We start from the raw sequence: 24393 nt of genomic DNA on the forward strand, positions 1-24393 counted from the left end.
AGGATAACACTTACATTAGTATATTTTCCTATTTACTTTATTTTGTGATTCATTCACATAAACGAGGAGTTAGACTAAGTACTTTTGGTACTAGTCAATAGAAAGGAAAAACTATCATTTCACTTACAAAAACATTCGGGTCTTGGTAGAAGACTACATCTCATACTAATAGGAAATAAGGGATTTCCTAGGGTTTTTCATACTTATATCAACATTTTCATATAAAATATTTATATGGCATTCATAAGAGCTTTTCAAAACAAGACGATGACACTTAAATACTTATGAATTCACCAGCTTTAAGCTGATACTCGGTTTCAAAATAACTTGTATTCTCAGGTCACCAGTAGACAGGTACGATGGCTAGATTTTGAGAAGACGGAGCACAAACAAGACTCGTCTTCTATTTTGATTATACATATTTTGGTGTGTTATTACAATGAAAGAACACATGTATTAAAACTTCACTTATAATGCAATGGATGATGTTGTTGCTTATTTACTACTTTACACTGTTGTGATACTGTACATGACGTCCTCAACCCCAGAACGTTTCCACCGTTCTTGGTTTTGGGGTGTGACATTTGTGCCGTAAACTCATCATAAGCCTCATTAGAAGTGGTATTTCTCACACTAGTGTTGAGCAAAAGTCCCTAAAGCTTCCCTAGCCTTCAAACTTACACTTATACATGAGTGACCATGTGTTTACGGCCGTAAAATCCCTTGGGCCGTAAACCCATGGCCATAACCTCATGTGAGTGCCATTCTACTCTCCTTTGATGAATCACATGTGATTCAACACTTCATGTCAATACCCTTTTGCACAATAGATTGTTTTCCATATCCTAGGGTGTTTTACTTGCTTAATTAGTTGTTTAAATACTAATTGTATGCATACATATATCAATATATGTTAAATAGGATTCGTGCATTGTGTTCAAGTCTTCACTTGACACTTAGCATCCTATCAAGCACTTTCCTCCGAACCACTCACTACAGGTGAGTTCATACCCCTTTAACCAACCTTTTAAATGCTTCTAAATGCTTTTATGGGGGGATACAAATTGAATATCATAGTTATTATATCAATCACATGTGATTAATAACTATCAAACATATGGATTTGCTATACATTAAAACTGTTTTATCAAACAAACTACTTTTAAATCGTCTTATAAACGGACATCAAGTCAGTATTATTTATTGTTTCAAACCCTTTAAATGTATTACAAAACCTCTTTTCAACTTATGTATTGTTAAAAATCATATCTATACACTTATGTAGTATATATATATATATATATATATATATATATATATATATGTATGTATTGATAGGAAAGCTGTGACTTCAATTCCAACACTTTTGTGTAGCAAAGGTGTATAATCATACTTGGAAATTTCAAACAACATTACTAGTAAAGTATAATAGCTATAGTTTAGGAGATACTACTTGCTATTCCTAGTACAAAGGGAACATACAAGAGTCAGTTCATTCATGAGTCTATACAAATATACTACATGCTATATGAAGAGATACTATTACATAATATATGAAGAAATACTAATACATACTATATGAAGAGATACTACTACATACTACACGGGACTGACTGTCCTACACCCAAATGTTAGCTACAATGGGAAACCGCATATCGACATATGTCCTCGGTTGTACTGTTCGGCGAGTTTCCACGCTGTGTTTATCCTAGACAAAAGGATACAATTTCATTGATTATATAATTTTCCCTATTACTTTTATCTTGTGACACATTCACATAAATGATGAGGTAGACTATATTTTGATAATAATAGTTATACATGGGAAAAACCTTCAATCATACAGAGAAGCAAACCTTCAAAACAGTCAGGTCTTGGTAGAAGACTACTTTTTATACTAGTAGGAAATATGGGATTTTCTAGGGTTTTCATACTTATACAAACTTTTTCATTGAACATTTACAAATCTTTTCTTTACAGTTTTACAAATTAATGGCACTAAAATGCTTATGAATTCACCAGCTTTATGTTGATCTACGCTTTCAAAATAGCTTGTATTCTCAGGTCACCAGTAGACAGGTACGATGACCAGGTTTTGAGAATACGGAGCAGTCAAGAATCGTCTTTTATTTTGATTACTTATTTTCATGTCTTATTCTATAAAAGAATACACATGTATTAAAATTTTATTATTAATGCATTGGATGATGTTGTTGCTTGTTTACTACTTTGTACTGTTGTGATACTTTACATGACGTCCTTCGCCCACGAATGTTTCAGTCGTTCTGGGTTTTACAGCTTTGCAACTCTGTGACTATTATCATTTGTTGGCTTCCCGGATCGATACAATGATCGGAATTTTCAACCCCCTTGCCAGCCTTGCTTCTGTTGTTAGCGCTGAGGCTTGCAAGGACAGCTGCCACTGCAGCTGTTACTGCGGATTGGAATGTAGTGGCATCGATATGAAGGATAGGGGTTTCGTTGTTCGGCTTTGGCCAAGAACACTAGTGTGTGTTCTTGGTGAAACTTGAAGATCTATGAAAACATGATTTTTATAGATAAAATCATGAGAGGATGCTAGATTAAGAGGTGTATCAACAAGTCAAGGAAGAATACTTACTAGTTTTGAAGATCTAAGGTGAAGATCGGGATATTATTTGAGAGCGAATGAGGGAAGATCGGCCAAGGAAGGAAAGAAATGGCCAACACTTGAACATATAGCATGAGTTTACGGCCCACATGGAGTTTACGGCTGTAAAATCCAGTGTGGTGGCCGTGAACTCATGGTCCTGGTGATTTAGGCTTGATCATTGTATTGTAGCTTCAACAGATGAACCCCCTACACTTATCCCTTAAGTGTACTAGGCTCAAAACGCTAAAACATACTCTAAATTGCGCTAAGTGATAGCAAGAATGATTCTGACACCGAGTTGAGTTGACTGAGCTTTCAAAGCCATAGAAAATTTCCGGTTGTCACATCTTGGTCCATGTCTTGATGAAGAAATGATTGTTAGAAAGTTTCTAAATTCTGTTCCATAGCAGTATTTACCAATTGTAGCCTCTATTGAGCAATACTATGACCTTGAAAGTATTTCATTGGATGGATAAAATCCTATGAAGATAAACTCAAAATCGATGATGAAAAAGAAGAAGAGAGTGATCAACTCTTGATAGCAAGTGAACAAAGGCATGATGAAAGTAGTGGACGCGGAAGAGGTCATGGAAGGAACCATGAAAGCAGTGGAAGAGGCCGAGGAGGAGGAAAAAATCAAGGTGACCAAATTTGAATTCGGTGTTATGATTGTAGAGATCTTGGGAACTTAGCTATCAGTGCACAAAGTGTTAAGAAAAAGACACAAAGAAGCAAACTTGATCCAAGAAGAAGAACTGACTTTGCTATGATAAATAAAATGGGTCAAAATCATCAAGGTGATTAAAGGGGTGGGTGAATGTTGGGTAACTTTGATGACTAGATTGGTTCATGTACTCATTTAGTTGAGGCGAGCCTTCTCACCACACTCATGGGTCGAAGACACGACGACCGACCTATTAATTGGTATGAGATGATTAGTATTGAAATGTGTAATGATTTATTATTTGGGTTCTCTATGGGTTTATGTGAAGAACATGGGAGGATCCCATGGCATTTGAAAGACCATGGGGGGAGCCCATGGCATGAGGATTTAAGACCATGGGGGTACCCATGGCATCCTATTGAAGATCATGGAGGGAGTCCATGACAACCTTGTATGTATATGTATGAGCATCACATTATGTGATTATATAATTTGTGTGATTGGGAAACTTACTAAGCTTGTGCTTATAGTTTTATTGGATGTTTAGGTACTTTTGTTGATTAGGGAAAGGGCCCAGCTTAATGACATGGCGTGCATTCTCCAGTGTTTTCACAATTAGCTTTTTGTACTCTGAATTTAAAGTATTATGGATATGTATTGGGATCTTTTTACTTCCTATGGATGATGTTTATGAAATTAAAAGTTTCAAGACTTTCTAAAAATTGGGACGTTACACCATAACCTTCCACACATAGGGTAGACGGTTTCTAAAGGCCTTTAGGGTGTTTAGAATTATCCTTAAAGGATAATTAGGAAGCTAGATAATTACCAATTCAAGATAATATTATTATATTGGTTTTGGGCTTATCTAAGGTTTTCAACTTGCACTATATAAGGAGCCTTACCCCTAGCATTTTCGGCCACACTATTATTCCAAGGAATATCCAAAATTTTGCTCTCCTCTCTCCTATCTCTATAATCTCCTTCTTGCTAGGTTGGGTGTGAACTACTAGAGGCACGATATTTGTAGTGCTTGCTTCCAAAGCTTCTACAAGTCAAGGATTAATTATTATTTACTACAATAACAATAAGTTATTCGTTCAATAGGGAAAACTTAGATCTTGTTTTAGTTTGCAAGCACACTTAAGAGTTTAAGTTTGTTTTGTTATGCCTAAAACCCATCAAACTGAACATTAATGCCTCTTCCATAAGCCAACGATTCTGAAAGTCATGTCACTCGGTGTTTTTGCCACCGAGCCGACGGTGTGATAAGATAACCCACAAAAAATTCTTATTTTTTCCTCTATTTTCCTTCCTAAAAAATCACACACCAAGTATTGTTTTACACTGTTTGTTGTTGCAGTATAGTGTGTAAACTTGAGGGCCTGTTCCAACATTTCGCATTACAGCTCCCAGGTTGAAGCTCGAGTAGAAGAGAAAAAGGTGTCATGAGAGTCATAGCAGGAGAAACAAAGACCGAAGAGACCAGCCAAAAATGAAATTTCGGTGTAAAGAGATCGTAGACCGACATAAGAGAAGATTGTTAAGTTGCAGTAAGGACCAACGACTAATCCTAGACCAACATAGGTGACCAAAGACGATAGGGTCAGCTAAGAAAGAAAGAAAGGACCGAAGATTCCTAGCAAGACCGGCATAGAAACTCGAAAGTTTTGCATCAAATGACAGCAAATGCAGGTGCATCAACGGTTCGTGTGCAAAGGAGTATCACACTCCAGTGTCCTAAATTAACAGAAACAAACTAGACTTCATGGTCAATCTTGGTTGCAACTGTGTTGAGAGCACATTGCCTTTGAAAGACGATACTCGGAGAATATGAGGACGAGAAAAGGAACTATACTACAAAAGCTATAGTTTATCCCACTCTCCTAGAAGATGTTCTTTTGCAGGTTACTAAATACAAGGATGTGCAAGATGTTTAGGACTCCATTAAGATTCGATACTTAGGTATTGAACTGGTGAAATAGGCAAGGTTGCAAACATTAAGGGGTGAGTTGGAGTTGCTAAAGATGAAAGATGACGAGAGAATCAATGTCTTTTCGGGAAAGATAAGTGGTATAGCTGAGAAGTTTATAGTCTTGGTCCATGTCTTGATAAAGAAGTGATTGTTTGAAAGTTTCTAAATTCCGTTCCAAAGCAGTATTTGCCAATTGTAGCCTCTATTGAGAAATACTTTGTCACACCCCCGAACCAGACGGCGGAAACGTCTGAGGGCTCGCGTGACTTAAATTGAATATCATCACAATGAATATACATGAATCATAACATAAACATCACCATGCATCAATATATTACAACTGACATTGTTCACATCAAGTACATTGTTTTAACATTACAAATGCATTCATAAAATGTTTGATAGTTTTCAAAAGTACAATACCCTAACATATTTAGTACTACTCCTCAGCTTACCTGTTACCTGAGAATACAAGTTATTTTGAAAACGGTCAACATATGGAATGTTGGTGAGTTGATAAGCAGGTTTGATATGAAAATGTTTTGTGTAGTTTGAACGAAAACAACCCAGAAAATCCGATATTTTCTGAAAAGACCATTGTTTATAAAAAGTGTGAAGATCCGTAAACATATGCATGATGATTTCAAAACGTGTATAATTGAAAAACTTTGTATTAAAAGTACCAGTGAAAAATGTTGAACTTCCCTGGAAAACCCTATGTTTTCCGAAAATAAAAATATCATATAACGGTTCGAATTGTTATCCCATCACGTGAATGATTTTGACTTTCCTTGATTACTTGATTTATATTGGATTTATTTATGTAAGTTGTTATAACCATGCATGATAATGACTAGTTCGTCTGTCTTAGCACTCTGGTGAACGCCGGAATTGATCTTAAGATTTTGTCACCCTATACTGGTCGAGTCTAACTATAGCGAACAACTGAGGTGTGGGGGAGTCACCCCCGTATAGATCTATACACAAATTCTTGCTCTCCCTCCAGGAGACTTTGATTATAACTACAGACTATGAACGACACACGTTGGTGCCACCCGTTATTACTCACTAAATCTCAATTGACTTTGATTACTATTGATTATCGACCTGTATTTGTTTACTTGGACCTTACTAGTAGTACTAATGGGTCAATAAGGCCCAATAGCACTTAAAAGCCATTCAGGGTCCCTTAAATATGAAATTGGGTCGTAGAAGACCCAATAACATTTACTATTATTCCTTGGGTCCAAAATCATGTTAATGGGTCACAAAGGCCCAACAAACATGATTGGACTTTCAAGCCTAAAGTTTTGATTGTTTACTTGTTTTAGGAATTGTATAATTGTTGGAAGGTTTGATTGGACGATTGTTATTTTTGTATCGACACGAGACCGGTCGATTTGTTTATAACAATATTTGGATTATACGTATGTTCATCTCTCTATTTTCATGAGTTGTAACTTTATTTTTGACTCAAATATCTTACAAATAAAATAATTGGTTTAAAATGTTGCTTTGACCCCTTTTTAGCCCTTCTTTAATAAAAATAACAATTTTAGTCCTTTATACAAAAAAAAGACATTTTAAGCTCTTAAATCATATTCTTGACACATTTGACCTATAGACTTACTCAATTGATATTTTTAGCTCAAAACATATTCTTTGGCAGTTTCATCCCTTCCAGAAAAGTGTTTTTCGGTTAAAGCCCAAACTTTTACAACTTTTACAATTTTGGCCCATAATCCAAAAACTTTACATTTTTGATCCTTTTTGGAAAAGAAAAGCATTTTAACCCTTGAAATAGTCTTGTTTAACTTTTTATCACCTGTTTTGAGAAATTTATCATTTCAGCCCCTTGGAAATCATGTTTTTCGCAATTTTGGGCTTAGTGGGCCGAAAAGTCCAAAAATTGGCCCTTTAAGGTACAATTTACATTTCAAGTCCTTTGAAGAGCAAAATATTCATAAAAAAATTTATTGTAACTGTTTTGACTCTTCTGATCCCTAAGAAAACCGTGAATGGCAATTTTAACCCAACTTTTGTTTATTTGACAATTTAAGCCTAAAAATTGGTTTTATTACAATATGTCGATTTTAAATCTTAGAGGGTATTTTTCTTGACTTGTTTAGTGTAGAATACCTTAGATCATGTTTGTTTTCCTTCTTATGTCATAGATCTCGTGATTTCTTTCCTTTTTGTTTAAATAATCAACACATAAAGCACATAAATTCACACATACATATATGAAATCATACATAGCATACATATATACATAGATCTACACATTTTACTTGTATTCTCCCCCATAAAACTTGTAAAAACCAAAAAGAGATGGGTATGAACTCACCTTTTCTAGTTGATCATGGTTTTGAAGAAAAATGGAAGAAGTTTGATGTTATTCTCGGCCTAGTAAGCTTCTTGGAGGATCTTTGGCTTAGATGAGTTCTAAGAGGCAAGATCACGAATTTGAATAGATTAAGAGGAGATTTTTTATGAAATGAAGTAGTTAGATCATGGATTTAAGCATCAACTTACCTTAGATGATGACTCGTAGGGAAAATCCTACTTGAAAGCTCCTAAATCTCAAAATTTTTGATGAAGAAGAAATAACTTTTCTAGAGAGAGTTTTGTTTGCAAAAGATGAAGGAAATGGGTGTATGTGTGGGTATCTTCAGCCGAGAGTAGAAAGGAGAGAGAGAAAAAGGCCTTGATGCATGTTGGATCATACAAGCTTGCATGGAGGTATGAGATGTTGCTTGGAAGTCCATGGTGTAATAAGGAGGTGGCTAAGCCTCCTTATTTCATGAGTTTTCTATTTTTTTTTATTTCCTCTTGGGCCGAGAAAGAGGGTAGAAAGAATAGAATTTTGGGCCCTTTTGTGTTTAAATCCCTATTATGGGCCCAGTTTGATGGTTTTCGGCCCATTGGCCCTTTTTGAGAAATTCACGGCCTAATATTCATCAAGTATGAGTTTTATGGCCCCTTTAGGGCTAATTAAATTTGTTATGGCCCAATAAGGTCCATTAGGATATTTTATTTCATTCTAGGCCCATTATGGCCCAAAATGTTAAAATAAATGAAAATGGGTCCAATTAGAGCCCATATAAGAGTTCTAAGCCCAAAATAATCAAATTGGATACATATTGGCCCATTAGGACCAATAGGGAAGTCCTAGTCCAAAATGGACTTAAACCAGGATTTCTAGGGTTTCCAATTCTTTGTTGACTGTTTGCAGTGCTAATATAAATTGTTGATGGAAGTTTTGTTGTTATTGAATAAGCATCATACATGCTTTCACATTTTTTTGGTTCACAATTGTTATCATTGTTGTTGTTACAAAGCATCAAAATTCCTAGTTGTGACATACTCTGACCTTGAAAGTATTGCATTGGAAGGATAAAATCTTATGAAGATAAACTCAAAATTGATGATGAAAAAGAAGAAAAGATAAGCCCTAAAAAACAAAGTTTATATAATATTTTTCAATAGTGTCGCCGTCGTGTTCCACTACTCTCCGCCGGTCCATCCCTATTCTTTTGTTGTTGTCATTGTGCTCATCATTTCTTCTCTGCCTCCACCGGTCCATCCCTATTTCTTCCACCACCTTCTCTCAATTTTCGATTTTTCGCGACCTGTTGGAGATGATCGAGTCTCCACTTCCTCCCATAGCTTTTCTTTCAAAGGTTTTACCATTTTCTCTCTCTAGATGTCTGCTATCAACTAGAGAGCTTGTTATTATATTTTCTATTTTAAATTTTTTTCAGTTATAAAGTATTATATAATTAGGATATTATAATTTAGTATTTAGTTATACTTATATTTATAATCAAAATTAAAATGTTTAGAACAATTTTACTTATAACATGTCAATGACATTCGAGCAATATCAAAATAAATTGGCAACTATTTTTTTACAGACAATTTTCATATCCATATAAAATTTTCATGAACAATTGTAAGAAACTTGTTAGAGTTAAATTCAGTATTATACATATACTAGGTGTAAAACTCATGTTTTGCACAGGTTTATTAAAAAAAGTTTTGGTAACCACAAAGACCATGTTCATAAAAAAATAAGTAATAATTGAGTTTGTGACCTTTTGGTAAACCGCATAGACTATTTATGTAATTTGGTCCTAATTAATCTATACTAATAAAATTAAAGGTTTAGGTCATTTTTGGTCACATAACTTTTGGTTTTGTACTCATTTGGTCACTTAACTCTTTTTAAGTTTTAAAAGGTCATCAAACTTTTGACTTTGTGCTTATTTAATCACTTAACTTTTGGTTTTGTCACATTTAGTCACCTAACTTTTAAAATTTTGTTCATTTAGTCACTAAACTTTTAAATTTTTCCAAAAGTTTAGTGACTAAATGAGCACAATTTTGAAAGTTAGGTGACTAAATGAGCACAAATCTAAAAATTAAGTGACTAAATGTGACCAAATTAAAAGTTAAGTGACTAAATGAGCACGAAGTCAAAAGTTTGATGAACTTTTAAAACTTAAAAATTGTTAAGTAACCAAATGAGCACAAAACCAAAAGTTAAATGACCAAAAATGACCTAAACCCTAAAATTAATTAATATGAATTCACAAATAGAATGTATTATCTATATTAATACACATATACATTAATTAATATACTAATAGAAAGAGGGATTCAAAAATAGAAAGTTATTATGTATATTAATTAATATATTTATAAAATTAAATAATATGAGATGACATTTAATAGGTGAGATTTGGATAAAAAAAGAAAAAAAATTAAAAAAATGACAAATGGATATTAAATAATTCAAAAAAAATCTAGAAAATGATAAGTGTTAAAATGAAGGAGAAGATGTATTATGACAAAATCATTCATATTTATTAGGGTAGATAAAAATTTAATATGAATATATAAACATTAAATATTTTATAAAATAATGTATTTCGAAAAAAAATGTAATCTTTTGAAGTATTTATGATAGAAATCAAATCATTTGGAGTATTTATGAGAATTTATTATCAAATTAATAGAATGATAACCTTATATATATATATATATATATATATATATATATATATATATATATATATATATATATATATATATATATATCCATTAGAATTTTTTGGAAATTTATTTTAAGAAAATTAAAATCCTCATAAAAAAACAAATGAAAATAACAATTTTAAAAAACATAGAAAATAACATTTGTCAAAATAAAAGAGAAGATGACAAGTATCAAAAGTATTTTCATTTACTAAGTAGGATTAGATGATATTATTCACAACCCGACCCGATAATCATAAAATATCAACATGTTTAATTTTTTAAATAATTTAAATTGAACGCCCTTGAATTTTAATTCTGGATTCGCCACTGGTCTTATTTATTATTATTTTATGATTTTATGATTAAACGTTATACACATTCTATATAATATATGTAATAATCAAGGACAATATGCTAATTTTAATATATTGGTCCATTGTGTGCAAGGCCTACATAATAAATCAATTCACGTTCTGGCTGGTCATGGTCCAGTTCTGTTCCAAACATGTACCAAACATGTACAAAACACTCTACTATTGAAAAATTGAAATTACATACATAGCGTAAAACGACCTTGAATGCATCATTTATGAACTCTTCTTTATATATACTGCTTCAGGTCACCTTCGTAAAAAACCCAACTAAAAGAGAAATCAACAAGTTCAATAATGGATATCTTCTATGCTTCTCTCCTTTCTCTATTTGTGGTCGTCTTCTCATGCTCACTTCGCTTTGGTTTCTTTAAATCTAAGTTGGATGTAGATGTAAAACCCCCACCTGGCGGAAGAGGGTGGCCTGTGATTGGTGAAACTATAGAGTTTGTCACCTGCGGTAGGAAGGGCCACCCTGAAAAGTTCATCGTCGATCGCATGACTAAATTCTCGCGTCATGTCTTCAGGACCTCTCTGATGCTAGAGGATGCTGCAGTGTTCTGTGGGCCCGAAGGTAACAAGTTCTTGTTCTCAAATGATAAAAAACTTGTTCAGTTTTGGGTGCCTGCTTCGGTAAAGAAGATTATCCCTTCTCTGAAAGGAGTCAACCAGACAGTACTGAAGACAGTTCGCAACATTTTGAAGCCTGAAACTCTACGGGAATATGTTCCAATTATGGACATGGTGGCACAGAAACACTTTGAAACAGGATGGGAAGGCAACGGCCAGATTTTGACTCATAAACTCACCAAAAACTTCACTTTTCTTGTTGCATGCAAAATCTTCTTCGGTGTCGATGAACCCGAATGGGTCAACAAACTATCAGTCCCGTTCGAAAGACTTGCTCCAGGGCTTTTCTCCATCCCCTTAAACCTCCCGGGAACACTGTTCCGGAGAGCATTAAATGCAGGCGCCTTCATCAATAAAGAACTCACTGCAATAGTAAAGAAAAGGAAGAGTGATTTGGCCGATGGGAAAGCTTCGCCTACACAAGATATTTTGTCGTTATTACTTTGCGATGACTATGGAAGATTAATGCAAGAGACTGAAGTTGCTGACGCTATCATGGGGTTAATGATCGGTGGCTATGACAGTACAAGCTCAACGTGTACTTTCATTGTTAAGTATCTCGCTGAATTGCCTGAGATTTACGAGGGAGTCTACAAAGGTATTGAAATTGATAAAGGAAAAGAATCACTTTATTTTTCATCAAGACATGAAGCATATGATGCATACTTCGTTTATGTTCTTTATTCAATATTGTTTTCCTGAATGCTTTTTCAAATTCAAATGAACTACCAGATCATATAAAAGGTTAACATTATTTTATGAATTTCTCTAAGCGTTTTTTCTACGTACATTGATTTTTTTGGTATGGATATTGAGTTTTGAACCTATAGATACAAAGATTGCATGCGACGTAAAAACTATATTAGATGAGGAAATCGTAGCTTTAGAAACTTTATTGAATTTGTTTATGTATTTGCATATATATGACTCCAAGGTTTGACATTAAAAACTCAATTCTCTATTAATTTATATTTTTATCCGATAGAAACATGTAATTTAGTTAATGACACGCATATTTGAATTTAAAAAAGTTTTTATGAAGTTGTTTTTGATAGCTTACACTTTACAACTAGATAAAAGGATTTTGGCCACTAAAATAATCGAAATAAGAATTTTTAATTGTTTATATATTACTTTTTGGTAATGCAGAACAAATAGAAATTGCAAAATATAAAAAATCAACAGAATTGTTAAATTGGGAGGATTTGTCAAAGATGAAATACTCTTGGAATGTGGCATGTGAAGTTCTTAGATTAGTTCCACCAACCCAAGGTACTTTTAGAGAAGCGATTTCGGATTTCACATACAAGGGCTATTCAATTCCAAAGGGTTGGAAGGTAAGTTACAAAGATTCATTACTTAACACGAATTAACTCCTTGGTGAATAGGTTTCTAACTGTTTAAAAATGGTTGTTTACTATATATTGCAGTTGTATTGGAGTACAAACTCGACACATAAAAACCCTGATTTCTTTCCTGAACCTAAAAAGTTTGATCCATCAAGATTCGATAGTAAAGTGCCAATTACACCATATACATACGTACCATTTGGAGGAGGGGCTCATTTGTGTCCTGGAAAAGAATTTGCCCGACTAGAAATACTTGTGTTTATACATCATCTTGTGAGGAGATTCAAGTTGAAGAAAGTAATTCGGAACGAGGATGTTATTTTCAATCTAGTTCAACCTGAGGTTGCCAAAGGACTTCCGATTCACCTGCATCCTCATAAACCTAAAAATTGAAATTCTTCATTATAGAAAAATGAAGATAATGCAAAAGTATACCTTAAATAAAATTAATAACACAAGAGATATCATTAATAATTCAAAAGTAAGTTCTCATGAATCTATAGTATGTAATGTTTAATTTTTATTTTCTTCATGTAATTCTTCTGGGGTTGAGTATATTAACGAAGTCGTGTCCAAACCTCCCAATTATGTAGCATACTAGCATTTTCCCATCGATCTAACATATGTCTGTTGTAATTTAGCCTGACTGATATAGTAGGTCGATCTTTTATTTTTTTGCCACCCCACATCACATATGACATCCTTACACCACACAATTTTTTCTAGAAAATGGTCACCATACCACACACCAAAATAATTTTCATGTTATTTTTTTCTTTTGTTTTGAGTTTTAATAATTTTATTTAATTTTTCATTTTTTCCATAATTTTAAAAATAAATTACATAATTTTATAAGAAAGAATTCTAAAACCTTTATAACAAAAAGTAATTTATTGTAAACTCATTTCTTTGGAAAGAATTTATTTATTTATTTTGCGCACCAAAGACCATGTAAGAAAATACACTTTCTCATTTACTAAAATAAGAGAGAGGACTAGTTGACAAGCAACTGCGGCATTATTTATTACTATTATGTAGGTTTCGATTAATCTCCGATTAATCCCTATGCGTTACTAGACAGATAAGAGGGCGCCTAGCGATTAATCCCCACATACATAATAAGTGAAACATTACAAAACGATAAAATTTTAAATTTTGAATAAGTTTTATTTTAATGGAAACTATTTGAGAGATGATTAGTGTTGTATTAATCATATCAACCTAATTTGTTATCATATTAGTGGTATTTATAAACTTTGATATGATATTAGTCATATTTAATTTTTTAAAATTCAACAATTTAGCAATTAATGGTCCCCGATTAATCCTCCGATAAATCTCCACCTAGCCGATTAATCCCTTGACCCTAATCCACCGACTAACTAACGTCGAACATTTTTTACAACTTTGCTATTATGTATAACTACTCTTATTGTTTTGATAAAAACATATATATGGAAAAAGGAAAAAAAAATGAGAGCTTAACCGCTTAAGTTTATTAAAATTAAGAAGGGGAAAAAAAAGAGGGGGGGGGGGGGGGGGGGGGGGGGATTCTTATTTAAGTATTCAACATCACTATCTCAATGAAGATCCACATAATGAGAGAAAAGAAGAGAAAGAAAAGAAAAACAAAATTCTCTTTTGTGTTCCCGAGTTGGAGAGATATGGAAGGAAAATGAATTATTTTATTTTTTTCTTTCCAAATCATCCCAAATCGGAAGGAAAGTTAGGAGAAAAAGTGATCCTCTCATTTCCTTCCACTTCCATCCTTTAATAAAACTCGGAAACACCGATTTCTATTATTTTCTTCTCATTTCCACACATTTAATTTTCTTTCTCTCGTTAAGTTTAACTCGTGAACGAGGTGGAAGGTGGGATGGTTTTCCCCATCTCCTCAACATGGTTGAGACAGGTCACATCAGTGGACGACCCATACTAACTAATCTTATACGATTCAAGTTCTAAATTATAATCGTTTCAAACACTATGATATATAACAATTTCTATATTAAAATTTGTGTCTGATTAATTTAATGTATATATTATTCAATATTTTGTCTAACCTCTCATTAATTTACATAAAACTTTCAAAATCATATAGTTTACTATTTATGTTTTTGAATATTGATATAATTATGCTTTTAAAATATATATATATATATATATATATATATATATATATAAAACAATTAAAAAGTACAAAGCTTATCTTAAAATGGAGATGTTTGTCTCGAACTAAGAGATTGTTTGTTTGGCCTCTTAATGATCCCAATAAGAGGCTGGCTTTGAATCGTTCAAATTCAGAGTGTTTGGTTGATACATTTTTACCCTCTTAACCGGTCAGTTGTAACAAAAAATGGTCTGACTCAGTAAGAGATGGTTAGGAGTTTGGATGAAAAAAAAGACTACAGATACCCTTGCCCTAAAAAAATGTCTGACGTCCTTTTCTTTCTCCCTCTTGCTACGTCGCCAAAAACTCCTCCCTCATTCTCCCTCTCCTCAGTCCCCGACCCCTTACCCTGCCAACTTCCGACATCGTCGATGCTCATCCACCTTCGTCGCCTCCCATTCTCGCCGCTTCTCCTTTCATCGATAAATTTTCTGCCTTTTTCTTTTTGGTCAATTTTTTCAGCCTAATCTTTTTGGTCGGTTTTTTCAAGCCCTAGAAAACTTTCTGCTTGGTTTGTATATGGAATCGATGTTTGGTCTGAGTTCTTGTTGTGTTTTTTGACATTGTATGAAATCGATTTTTCTGCTATATTTTCTTGCTGCCCTATTTGAGTTTGTATGAAATCAATTTCTTTATCGTTCTTGATGATCTATTTTTGAAAATCTAAAAATTACAATGTGCTTGTGTTTGTGTTTTCTTGAAAATCTAGAAACATCTGTTTGTGTTTGGTTAGAAATCTAAAAATGTTGTTGATGTTCTGCATGGTAATTTTGTTGCTGATTTTTGATGGTTCATAGGGTTAAAATTGTCATTTTCATCATTAAGAGGAAGGCATTCAGATGCCTAACCAAACATCAATTTATCGTTTAGATATAGATTCATATAGAGCTTCTACATCATTCATACATCTGCATCATTCAAATATGAATCATCTAGATGCTACCAAACAACCCCTAAGCAACTCAACAACAACAATGTAAAAACCATGTAAATTCTTTGAAAATTATTTTTTTGTATACTAATAACAGTCTCATAGATAATTTTCGCTTAGAAAATTATCGGCTATATAAACAGAATACCTAACAAAAATAAAAACTTAGTATTATATAAATGCTAGGTATGAATGTCAATGTCAATGCGATCCTTGAAAACCAGTGAATCTTTTGTTACTTTTAGAGCATCTATCTTGACTTATATACTCTTTGATCATCATCACGATCTATTAGGATCACGAACATGCATCACAAGTACCTTCAGTTACGCGGTCTTATCGTCAAAACCTCTCGTTGAGATCATTAAGTGCAGACAACGCTGGGATCGTCCACATAGTTGGCAATGTATCAGAGTTTCCCTTTTAGAGTTTCCCTTTTACTCATCAAACCATAGGGTTTGACTCAACAATTACCCTATGTTTGATTATGTAAAATCTATATTATTTATACTATTAAAGAAATTGAAAACTCTTTATACATATAAAGACTTTCATTTACCATTTTCTTTATAAAATACAATTTTAAGGAAGAAATTTGTTACAAGCTCTAACTTTAACAATCTCATCAATTATATCATACTTCACCATAATAAAATCAATTTTTCTTAACTCGTCTATTTGCTTGTTTTCTTGTTGATCTCCAACAACAACAACACAAGAAAAACATTTTCAATTTTCTCAATTTTTCAATTACCCTTTAGCTTGAACAAGTGAACAATGGGACCATTTGGAATGTCGCTTGTTCTCATAAAGCTCATTACTTTATTTCCATCCTTGTAGAACATCGTATGCATAGGTTGAACCACCAATTGCTTAACTTATAAGCAATTGGGTCAACACCCACTAGTAGTTGTTGATAACTTTAGTCCCATAAAGCAACATGAGACTCACATACATATCACTCAAATACCTTTGCTTTCTTTTTCTCCTACTTCAAACACATTCTTAGCATCTTGAGGAACGAACTTCCAATTATGAACTTTTTTAATCATAGAGGATCATGTCATTCGAATATTTTTTTATGAAGAATCCCCTTATAACCCTCAACAAATTTCCTCATTTTCATCTATCCATTGTCCATACTTCACCAACTCAAAAACAAGAATCTCTTCTGGAAATGCTTTAGTTGATCCTTTTACTAGTAAGATCCACATCAAGATTATGCAACTTTTAGGGTTGGTATACCTCACTTTTATAATTTCATCATGATGGATTATTCTTTTAAACATATCAACAAAAGGGGAAATTCTCCGACCGGGGTAATGAGATTTTTTTCTGCCTTCTAACATTACAAAGTTTTTTCTAAAAAAAGTGCGACTAAGACATATGTTCTCTAGCACCGAACGGGAGAAACGTAAATTTTCGGTTAGCCGAAAGGGATTGCCTCATATAAAACAGTCACAAGTGTCCAATTTTGGGCCAGTGTGACTTAATGTTTAAAAGTGTTATCCCCTTTGGTGAAAGTCCTTAGAATGGTTGATACAGATTGGAAGCCCAAAATAGATTTTGTTTACATATAGATTAAAGTTGCGAAAGAAGAAATTAACAAATCTTTAGGTGGCAATCAAAGTTAAGCTAAATTCAACTTCGTATTTAACGTCTTATATTTGAATATGTATTATCATTATAAGGATCCGCAACTCTAATATGATCCTGTGTAATGGATACGGTACTTGAGTTTTTTTTGATACGTTAGTTATTTGAGATTTAGAAATGAAAAGTAAAGCGTAATTATTGACTTTCCAAAGTACACAAAAAAATTGATAAATTTAATTATGATCTTGCAATTAAAGATTGGATGGTGAATGATGTCGACACTAATCCGGTTAATTCGTTTTACTTTTAGTTATTTATTTTATAATTTTTTTATATTTATCGATTATAATTTTTTTTTTCAAAATCGCAGCTAGTTGATGGGGACTATTTGGTGGCACATATTCGAATTTGACAAAGATTGCAATGAAGATTATTTATTTATTTAGTAGTTCATCAGCTGAGCACATTTGAAGGGGTTAGTAATATAATATATGATAACTATAATTAATAAAATTGATAAATTTCGCACATTTAAAATTTGTTATGTTTAAATTTGTAGCACCAAGTTCCATGTATAATTACGTTTGTAGTTATGGCCATTCAAGACTTAAAATAAAATATTTTATGGTGGCGATGATGTGGTAGTTATATCTCCATGACGTAGCAACACCAAATGAAAACACATATTCCTTTAGAGTGCCACGATGTGGTAAGGCATTGGTCACGAAGTGGAAGCCACCTGTATGCAAAGCCCTTATTTTCAGGATTAGTGACTCTATTTAAGTGATGTGATGGCTAGGGTTTGCACACCCTCAGCATCCATCACCATCCTTTAATTCCAAACAAACCCTAGCCTCTATTTCTATGTTATTGAAGCTTAAGTTGTGATTTTTGGTTTCTTGCAGGAAAATAAAGTGATCATTGAGCATAGATCCAACAAACAAGGTTATTTACCACCTCATTACTCATATTTTAGGCCATTGTAAATCCTGAAGTTCCAATCTTTATGTATTGTTCTCCTAGATCTAGGATTCCATGCTCTTTTCTCCAATATTTAAGTTAATGGATTCCATTAAGTTGAAAATATTATGGATCCATAACGTCCCATTATAGTTTATTGTTCTAGATTTGGAGTATTAGAGAGTTTTGATCTCATACTTGAGGTTTTGGCCTCATTTTCTCCATTTTGTGACCTAGCTTGGGAAAGACATGCATTGGACATGTATGTCTATAAAGCAACTATTTTTATGACTCATGAGGTGTGAGAAAAACTTTATGGAAATTATGGATGTGTAGATTGAAGGATTAAGAGCTTAATGCATTCAGCTAGTTAGATTAGTTCCCACGACGTTGAGGTTTAGCCACCCCAACATGCTGATAGTTGGTCTTCGCAACTGTTTTGGCATGAGGTCACCATGACGTGGAAAATGCTTGGCCACGACATGGCAGCTGACTTATGGAATTTTGGCCGTTGATCATTGACTTTTTGACCAAGTTGACTTTTAGCCAACTTGGGGGTTTTTGTCGTAGATTGATGATTAGTCCATGTTTGTTGTATAGGTAACTCGTAGTACTAGTTTTTGGATGCGTGTGAGATGTATTGTTTACTTGCTAGACTGCAAGGTGAGTTTTTTTACTATACTTTTTACTGCAGTATGTATCCTTATGATTAGGATGTTGGTATGTTATAGTGATCTATTAGATTGATAGATCTCTTATGCGTACATGTGTTTGCTAGTTATTGTTTATCTATTTTCATATGTCGAGATATTGTGGTATGGTTGAGGCGATCCTGTTTTATGTTGTAGGCCAAGATACACGGGAGGTCCAGGTCTACTCTAGGCCTTGCGAGGAGGTCCATTCAGACTATAGGCCCAAGGGAGCGATCCAATTATATCTTGTAGGCATAGGAGAGTGGTCTAGGTTTATTGTAGGCATTGCGAGGCCGTCCAGTCATATTGTAGGATCATGTGTGCATGGATTGTATGTGTATTGTCGAGTGAGGTATTTTGGGGGAAGTCACTAAGCTTTGACTTACTCTTGTGGATTTAAATATTTCAGGTACTTCAGAGGATCATGGGAAGGTGAATCCATGATCATACACATCATCCTGATGATTTTTATTTTAGATATGTTAGTGATACTCTAATTTTTATTATTATGTTTTGAAACAATGGTTTGGATAACTGATGGTTTTTTATAAAAATGTCTTTTGAAAATGAAAAAGTTTTACTATGGTTCTTGGGTCGTTACAAGTTGGCATCAGAGCCCTAGTTTGAGGGATTTGGATGAACACTCGTGTGATTCCAAAATCAAAATATGGATCTGCAAAAAGATTTTCATAAATAATTTTCAAATAGCTAAAAAAAAGAGGATGCGAAGTGTACGATCATTCTAAGCTCAAGAAAAATTTATTCCCCAAGATACCCACACTTGTTATATGTATATTGTTGATATGTTAAAGTGTTAGAACTGCATGCTAGTTCATAGGCTTGGGATTATTTTAGGAATTCCATGATAGAATTGCCTGAGTTATGATGCCTGATAGCCAAGGGGAATTTCTTGTAATGACGTATGAAACTAACATTATTTTTTGTAGTTGCTAATACATAATGATTGTACATAACTACAATTTTTTAGCTTGAGAATTCTTGATTTAGCCTTATTTCTTGTTCCTTTTCTGGTTGTGGGCTTTGGGTATAATCAATTATTCAATTGTCTATTAAATCTGGCATTATGTATGACTAGCATACACAAGGTGACTGCAATGTAAATGAAGGTTTCATGAGTTGGGTGTGTGATTGTTAGAGTGCTAGTAGAAGTATGAAATTGGTAGTTGCTCTTGAGAGAGTGTGTGTGGGATGTATGCATACCCTAGTTGCTTTGGACCTAGTGGCTTAGGAATTTCGTCATGATCCTCTGAGACAAATACAGGTAGGTATGGAAGGTAGTATGGGCCCATACTATTGGAAGAACATGGCCCTTATGCGTATCGAGGAAGTCATGGGTTCCAAGGGATGATTAGTGGAGTAGTAATGTGTGTTAGTATAATGTGATTTTCTAACGTGTTGCCAGTTTATTTTTTAGTATCGTGGTTACGAGAGGTTCTAGATCAGGTGCAAATGGTCTAGAGAGGCCAGGTTTGAGTGACAATGATATCCGCGAGTTAATCACTACTTATGTGACTTTGGTAGTCAGGGAGGCGATATTGGTGGTGTTTAAGAATGTGAAGACCACTTTGATTGACATGTTCGATGAGAGTTACGTTGCTATCACTAAGGCTATTTCTGCCGCAGCCACTGCAACCATTGTAGTTGTGGGACTCCGCGGAGGACGGTATATGGAGTACCGGGAGTTCAGCAACACGAAGCACCCAATGTTTGACGGGGACAAGAACCCTCTTTTTTATGAGATGGATAATATATGTTGATGGGTTTTTTTATGTGTGTTCATGTCTATAGAACTAGAATTTGAGGTTTGCACTAAACCTTCTTCGCCTAGGTGCGAAGGACTGGTGTAAGTTTGCCATTAAGGGATTTTCTACTTCCGAGGGCCTCTGTGACATTGGATCAGTTCACTGAGACGTTCCCTACTGAGTATGTTCCACTAGTCGAGAAATAGAGATTAGCTAAGGAGTATCTGTCGCTGAAGAAGACCACAACATCGGTGATGAAGATCACCAAGATGTTTATTGAGAGAGACCTCTTCTGCCCTAGTATCCTGCTTCAGAGAAGGTTCAGATGTCGTGATACTCGAGCATCCCTAAGACAGAGATTCGGGAGTTTGTGTCTACTCAAAAGTATTGTCCCCTTTTAGAGTTGCAGTCATTTTCATGGAGGATAGAGATTGAGATTGATACTCGGACGAGATAGAAGAGGTAGGGCTCGTTCAGACTAAACATGTAGTGAAGCGGTTCAAGCCCACTGATTCCTGATCTGGAGGAAAAAGACGTTGCACTTGTGGCAAGTGTGGGAATGGATTGGCTGAGCAGACTTAGGGCTATGAATGACTGTGAGAGAGAAATAGTGGTATTTCAAACCCAAAGTAGGGGAGAACTAACCATCTATGGCGAGGTTACCAGGGTTGGTTCAACTGTATGTTCTGCTGCCAGGGCTAGGCAGTATCTGCACCTTGGATGTTAAGGTTATCTAGCATATATGGTCGACACTCGAGTTGATGGGAAGAAGTTAGTTTTGGATGTGCCAGTGGTTAGGGAATTTATGGGTGTTTTCCCAGATGATCTACCTGGTGTGCCTCCAGTGAGGTAAGTGGAGTTTAGGATTGATTTGATCCCAAGTCCGGTCCCGATTGCTAAGGCGTTGTATTGCCTCGCACCACTAGAGATGTAGGAGTTGTCCTCTTAGCTCTACGAGCTGTTCGTCAAGAAGTCTATCAGATGGAGCAATTCAACTTTAGGAGCACCGATTTTATTTTTGAAAAATAAGGATGGTTCCCATCGAATGTGCATAGATTATCGGGAGTTGAACAAGTTGATGGTGAATAGTCGTTACCCACACTTGAGGATTGGTGATCTTTTTGATTCGCTATAAGGTGCATCCTGATTTTCCAAGATTGAATGGAGGTCGAGATAACAACTGTCACACCCCCGAACCAGACGGCGGAAACGTCTGAGGGCTCATGTGACTAACAATTGAATATTCATCACAATGAATATACATGAATCACAACACGATCATTACCAACATTACATAATACAACTAGTATTGTTCACATCAAGTACATTGTTAAAATACATAAGTTCAAACTGTTAAAAGTACGATAAGTGCTATTACATAAACGAAACCATACACACTTGCAAATCTTTCGGCTTAACGATTACCTGAGAATACAAGTTATTTTGAAAACGGTCAACATATATAATGTTGGTGATTTCATTAGTATGTTTAAGTAAAAGTCTTTGTGTCTTTCAAAAAAAACCCTGAAAATCCGATATTTTCTGTAAAATGTCTAAAAATGATGTGAAAATCAAGTATAAATGCATGTGTGAATTTAGTAATTAAAAACTTGTGTGAGTGTAGTTTAGGTTCATTGGATTTTTGAATAAATGATAACTGTATATGAATAATCTCCCCAGAAAATCCGATATTTTCTGTTTTAATACATCGTTTAGATTTTTGTATCGTTAGATAAGTCGTTTTGTATTGATATAATTAAAGAATTTATCTCCAAAAGGTTATCTTTTGGTATCGAATCTCTATATGAGCCGTTATAACCATGCATGATATTGACTAGGTCGCCAGTCTTGCTATTTTTCCAAATGTTGGTCTTGTTAAGGATGTTGTCGCCCTAGACTGGCCTAGTCTAGCTGTAGCGAACAGCTAAGGCGTGGGGGGTCACCTCGTATAGATCTATACACGAACTCCCGCTTTCCATTCAGGAAACTCTGATTATAACTACAGGCTACGATTGTACACTCAATGGTGCAAACTGACAAGTCTCACTAGATTCTCAACTTTTCCGTTTGATAAGATTTTCTCATGTTTAATGTTTTACGCGTAAATTGTAGATTTTTCCATTCCAAAGATAAGTGTACAAATCCATAAACTATGTAGAGGTATGTTTTACGATTTACAAGTTTGTGAATCTTCATTCCAAGCCCGATTAACATGTAACTGGGCCACAAGGTCCAATAACATAATAAAAGGGTAATTTAGGCCCAATAGACATCAAAATGGGCCATAAAGGCCCAATAAACATGTAGTACATAAATCAGGCCCAAATTAACATGCAATTGGGTCGTGAGACACAATTAACATGTCATGGAACACATTGGCTCAATATTCACTTAGTTGGGCTCTTAGGGCCTAACGGTCAAGTATCGTGATTATTAAGCCCAATAATTAGTTATCGACATATTTTGTTCGTTTTGTTTCATTCCATTGTTTGCTCTGACATTAAGTTCGATAGATTGGTGATAGAAATCCTCTTTTTGTAAAAACGACGTTTTTGGCCAACAATTCTCAAGTTTTTAAATTAGGCCTAAAGTTTTGTAAAAATGACACTTTAGTCCATAATTTATAAAAGTTTGCAATTTTATCCCAACTGTCTATAAATTTACGGTTTCAATCCAAAATGTTATATTTTTACATTTAGAACCCTGTTTTGTAGAAAAATGCATTTTCAGCCCCTTATATGTAAAAGTTTACACTTTCGGTCCCATTTTTGGAAAACTTTACATTTTTGGTCCAATTTGCAAATAAATGATGTTTTCACCTCTAGATTTGGTTTATTTACAATTATGACTCAAACTTTGGCAAAATGACATTTTTAAACCCCAAGACTCATTTTTTTGCAAGTTGGGCACATAACCGTGAGGCCCAAAGTTTTGGTCCTTTAAGCTAAAATTTGCATTTTTGGCCCTTTTAAAAGTATGTTTAGCATAAAAACACATTTTTATACTTGTAGGACCTGTTTGGCCACTTTAAAAACATAATTTCACTTTTTACCCTTATCTTTTGTTTTCTTGACAATTTTGACCTTTAACAAGGTTTTTGTTGAATTCTTTTGCACCCTAAACATGTGTTCTTCTTTGGCTTGGTAATATGATATATATATATATATATATATATATATATATATATATATATATATATATATATATATATATATAGTGTTGTAATTCTTAGATCTTTGCTACGTAATACTTAAAATTTCGAGAATCACTAAGCTCTAACACACTTTAGCCAAATAAACTAAGAATACACACCAAACGTGCATATAACACATAGATCTACACATTCTACTTGTATTCTCCCCCAAAAATCATATGAAAACCAAAAAAAAAGGGGGTATGAACTCACATTTTATTTAATGTTTCGGTTTTAAAGAAGAAATGAAGAAGATTTTGGTCCTAGCAAGCTTTCTTGAGTGGATTTCAAACTTAAGAAGTTCTAGGAAGCAAAATCACCAAAAACATGCTTAAAAGAGTGATCCAATCATGAGAATAAAGTTATGAACTTGGATGTATAAAGGCTTACCAAGAAGTGATTATTGTCTTGTGAAAACCTTCTTGAA

At 34.1% G+C, this 24393-nt stretch overlaps 1 protein-coding gene across 1 annotated transcript; it reads left to right on the plus strand.

The window, feature by feature from the left end:
• Positions 1 to 10924: 10924 nt before the first annotated feature.
• LOC145053449 (beta-amyrin 28-monooxygenase-like) lies at positions 10925 to 13319 on the plus strand. Its single transcript, XM_079001498.1, has 3 exons — positions 10925 to 11910; positions 12462 to 12649; positions 12743 to 13319. The coding sequence occupies exons 1-3, from the start codon at positions 10980 to 10982 to the stop codon at positions 13052 to 13054; spliced, it is 1431 nt and encodes a 476-aa protein (XP_078857624.1). The 5' UTR covers positions 10925 to 10979; the 3' UTR covers positions 13055 to 13319.
• Positions 13320 to 24393: the final 11074 nt, after the last annotated feature.

The sequence above is a fragment of the Lactuca serriola genome, chromosome 5 (genome assembly GCF_051521515.1).
Source record: "Lactuca serriola cultivar US96UC23 chromosome 5, Lser_US96UC23_V15, whole genome shotgun sequence".
NCBI lineage: Eukaryota > Viridiplantae > Streptophyta > Magnoliopsida > Asterales > Asteraceae > Lactuca > Lactuca serriola.

Excerpts from the sequence above, each read along its gene's own strand:
- LOC145053449 (XM_079001498.1), top strand. The coding sequence starts at position 10,980 with ATGGATATCTTCTATGCTTCTCTCCTTTCTCTATTTGTGGTCGTCTTC. Across the intron at positions 11,911-12,461 it reads TTACGAGGGAGTCTACAAAG|AACAAATAGAAATTGCAAAA; the intron begins GTATTGAAATTG and ends TTGGTAATGCAG. Across the intron at positions 12,650-12,742 it reads CAATTCCAAAGGGTTGGAAG|TTGTATTGGAGTACAAACTC; the intron begins GTAAGTTACAAA and ends TATATATTGCAG.